The sequence below is a fragment of the Sinocyclocheilus anshuiensis genome, unplaced genomic scaffold, assembly GCF_001515605.1.
Source record: "Sinocyclocheilus anshuiensis isolate Anshui unplaced genomic scaffold, SAMN03320099.WGS_v1.1 scaffold3310, whole genome shotgun sequence".
Lineage (NCBI taxonomy): Eukaryota > Metazoa > Chordata > Actinopteri > Cypriniformes > Cyprinidae > Sinocyclocheilus > Sinocyclocheilus anshuiensis.
The window spans coordinates 108,220-111,566 of NW_015541052.1; the positions used below are offsets into that span (position 1 = coordinate 108,220).

The following is a 3,347-nucleotide window of genomic DNA, read 5'->3' on the forward strand; positions in this document are numbered from 1 at the left end:
TGCAATTAATTATATTATCATAATTTCACACTGAATCTCCAAATTAATGTAGAAACAACATAAAGATTGTATATTTGAAACATATCCTTCAATGGCATCTTATTACCAAGTATCCTATTATTAATGAAGGTAAGTATCACTACCTGTTTCCATCCACCTATTTTTATGCACATTTTGGGATAATGCATAAAAAATGCTGGATGAAAACGTCAAGATGCACATAAATTCTAAAAATGCATATAAAAAAACATCTAGGTTACGTATGTAACCCTCGTTCCCTGAAGGACGGAACGGAGATGTTACGTCAGAACAGAGTGCCGAATAGGGTCTCACCCGAGAGCCCAATCACCTTCGAGTGGTAACAGATCGAGATGCGAAATTTGCATCGCAAGCTTTGCCCCACTGTGTGGGTATATAAAGAGCAACGCGAGCAACTCGCATTCAAGTCTTCGCTGAGGAGCCGAGCCATGTAACCCAGCCGTTCAGCGGAACAGCAATTGTGGCAAAGGGACGTAACATCTCCATTCCCTCCTTCAGGGAACGAGGGTTACATACGTAACCCTAGACGTTCCCTTTCAGTCAGTCACGTTCGACGTTACGTCAGAACAGACTGACGAATGGGGTCCTTTCCAAAACGCCACAATGGCTGTCTTCCAGTGACCTGCGTAAGTGATAGCACCCTGTCGTGAGGCCAGCACGAGTGAAGGGCTATACCTAACACAGAATACACTAGGTAGCATATTCCAGCAGGAGGTATGCTAACAGGCTGCCTGCTCGTAAGAGGTCTTACAAAGCACAAAGCACATATCAATCAGCGTAGCGGTGATACATATGAATCTCTGAAGTATTCAGCCCGCAGGGTGGATATGTTTTAACATCAGAGATGGCAAGGGTGGCTTGCCAAGGGAAAGACACATGCTGCCGAGAGAGACTTACTGTGGAAATACACGTGGGATTGCCCAAGAGGGGAATCACAACACATGGAGGCACCTAGTCTAACACAGGGGCTGACCGACAGGGCATGCACGCAAGTGCTCGACACCAATAGTGCTGGAGGAACCCAGGGTTCTGAACTGTGGAACTCACCTGAGGAGAATAGCGCACGCATCCAGTCCGTGGAGTGGAATGGCGCAGTAAGCGAATTGACACCGAGCAGGTCCTGTTTACTGGCCCGAAGCAGCAAACATATGGGAGGACACGGGCTCTACATGGAGATTATAAAATCTTGCAAATGTGTTAGGTGTCGCCCAGCCCGCAGCTCTACAGATGTCTGTTAGCGAGGCCCCATGTGCCAGCGCCCAGGAGGAAGCCACACTCCTAGTTGAGTGAGCTCTCACCCCTAGGGGGCATGGCAGGGCTTGAGCCTGATAAGCCATATTGAAAGTAAAAGTACAAGTAAATGCAAAATGGAAAAGAAGCAAATAAATATATAAAAATTGTTCATACACAGCTTGAGTAGCAATATTTTGTTCAGTTTTAACTCTTTCTTCCATTTTGTATTTTTGGGTAAGAATAAGAAGCACTTCATCAGGACATTAGTGTCTTTCATTCCAACACAAGAAAACATTTCAAGAATCTGCATCTAAAATAGCATTTAGATGTATTTACACAGTTTATGTATCTCACATAGATGCATTTAAACTGCAGTTTCAGATGCATAAATAGGCCTAGTGTTTTGTTTTTAACATAAAACGTTGAATACTGATATTTGAAATAATTTAAAAAGATTCGCTCAAACGGCTGATTCATTCAGGAACAAAGCATTTGACTGCGTTAACGAGTGAATCACTGAATTATTTTTATCAACCGATTCGTTCAAAAAGCTGATTCATTCAATAAGTAAACAACGTCCATTGCTCAGAGACAGATTCAACAGATTCGTTCAAACGGCTGATTCATTCAGGAACAAAGCATTTGACTGTGTTAACGAGTGAATCACTGAATTATTTTATCAACCGATTCGTTCAAAAAGCTGATTCATTCAATAAGTAAACAAGGTCCATTGCTCAGAGACGCAAAATAGTGCTGTGTGATCTTTGTTTGGAATTATTTTTGTTGACAAAATTGAGCAAAAACAAGCATTACCTCTAAAATGTAAGTCACTTATTGCTTTACTGAACTTGTATAAAATGATTATTAAATGTGTTATGTTGATATCTGCAGAAAATCTGTACTCTTTGTGTGACATACATTAAGTGAACTATATTAAATTATATAAATATGAAAAAAATACAGAAGCACTTTTGCCACCAGATCCCTGTGCTCGCACAACTGCACTCGAGAGTAAGCTAGAATCAGCCAGTCATCGAGGTAGCTGAGGATACGGACACCTTGTTCCCTGAGAGGAGCCAGGCCTCGCTCCGCGACCTTCGTAAAGACGCGGGGAGACAGGGCCAACCCAAATGGGAGAACTTTGTACTGATATGCCTGCCCCTCGAAAGCAAACCGAAGAAACGGTCTGTGTCGAGGAAGAATGGAGACATGAAAGTATGCGTCCTTCAGGTCGATCGCTGCAAACCAATCCATCGGACGAATGCATTCGAAAATGCGTTTGGGCGTTCACATCTTGAACGGAGGTCTGTGAAGAGCTCGATTCAAGGCACGAAAGTCTAGGATTGGCCGTAACCCACCTGTTTTCTTGGGTACTATGAAGTAGGGGCTGTAGAAGCCGGACTTCATGTTGGCTGGAGGGACCGGCTCTATCTCGCACTTTGACAGCAGAGTCGCGACCTCCGTGTGCATGATAGGAGCATCCTTGCCCACTATCATAGCGCGAATACCCCGAAACCTGGGGGGACGCCTGGCGAATTGAATCACGTAGCCGAGCCTGATCATTCGGATGAGCCAGCGGGACGGACTGGAGAGCTGTAGCTAGGCTCCCAGAAACCGAACCAGCGGGGTCAAAGGAACTACAGGCTGAAAACAAAGGATTCTCCCCCGGCCCTCTTCCGGGGGAAGGAGTGGTCCTGCTACCATCACCTGAAGAGCTGACTTCCCCATATCCGGATCACCCATCTCAGGAACACCGCTTGGCCTGACACTTGACAGGTTTAGGGGCAGAGACAGGCAGCGCCGCCCTTCTGTGGCCATCTCCTCGCTGCGGCCGGGGTGGAGGCTGCTGCTGTGGCTGAGCGGGAGTGGAGGAGACCGCAGGGGGGCGCCCTCGGTGACGAGCAGGCTGAGGTGGCTGAGCCGGCGGCAGTGTGGAGGCAGCAGCGGGCCGCTGGGGCAGAATATATTTTATGGCCTCAGACTACTTCTGGGCGGCAGAGAATTGCTGGGCAAAACTCTCAACCACGTCGCTGAAGAGGCCAGCTTGAGAGAACGGGGAGTTGAGTCCGATCAGA

The 3,347-nt window shown here is 46.5% G+C and overlaps 1 protein-coding gene across 1 annotated transcript in view; it reads right to left on the reverse strand.

Annotated features, from left to right (window-relative positions):
• Nucleotides 1-2,769, reverse strand: part of LOC107690634 (gastrula zinc finger protein XlCGF52.1-like) — a 7,125-nt gene extending 4,356 nt beyond the window's left edge. The window contains exons 1-2 of the mRNA XM_016489014.1: nt 2,631-2,769; nt 2,242-2,510 (exon numbers count right to left, since the gene is read on the reverse strand). Of these exons, the coding sequence (XP_016344500.1) occupies nt 2,242-2,510; nt 2,631-2,769 (408 nt within the window). The remainder of the gene's footprint in view (nt 1-2,241; nt 2,511-2,630) is intronic.
• Nucleotides 2,770-3,347: the final 578 nt, after the last annotated feature.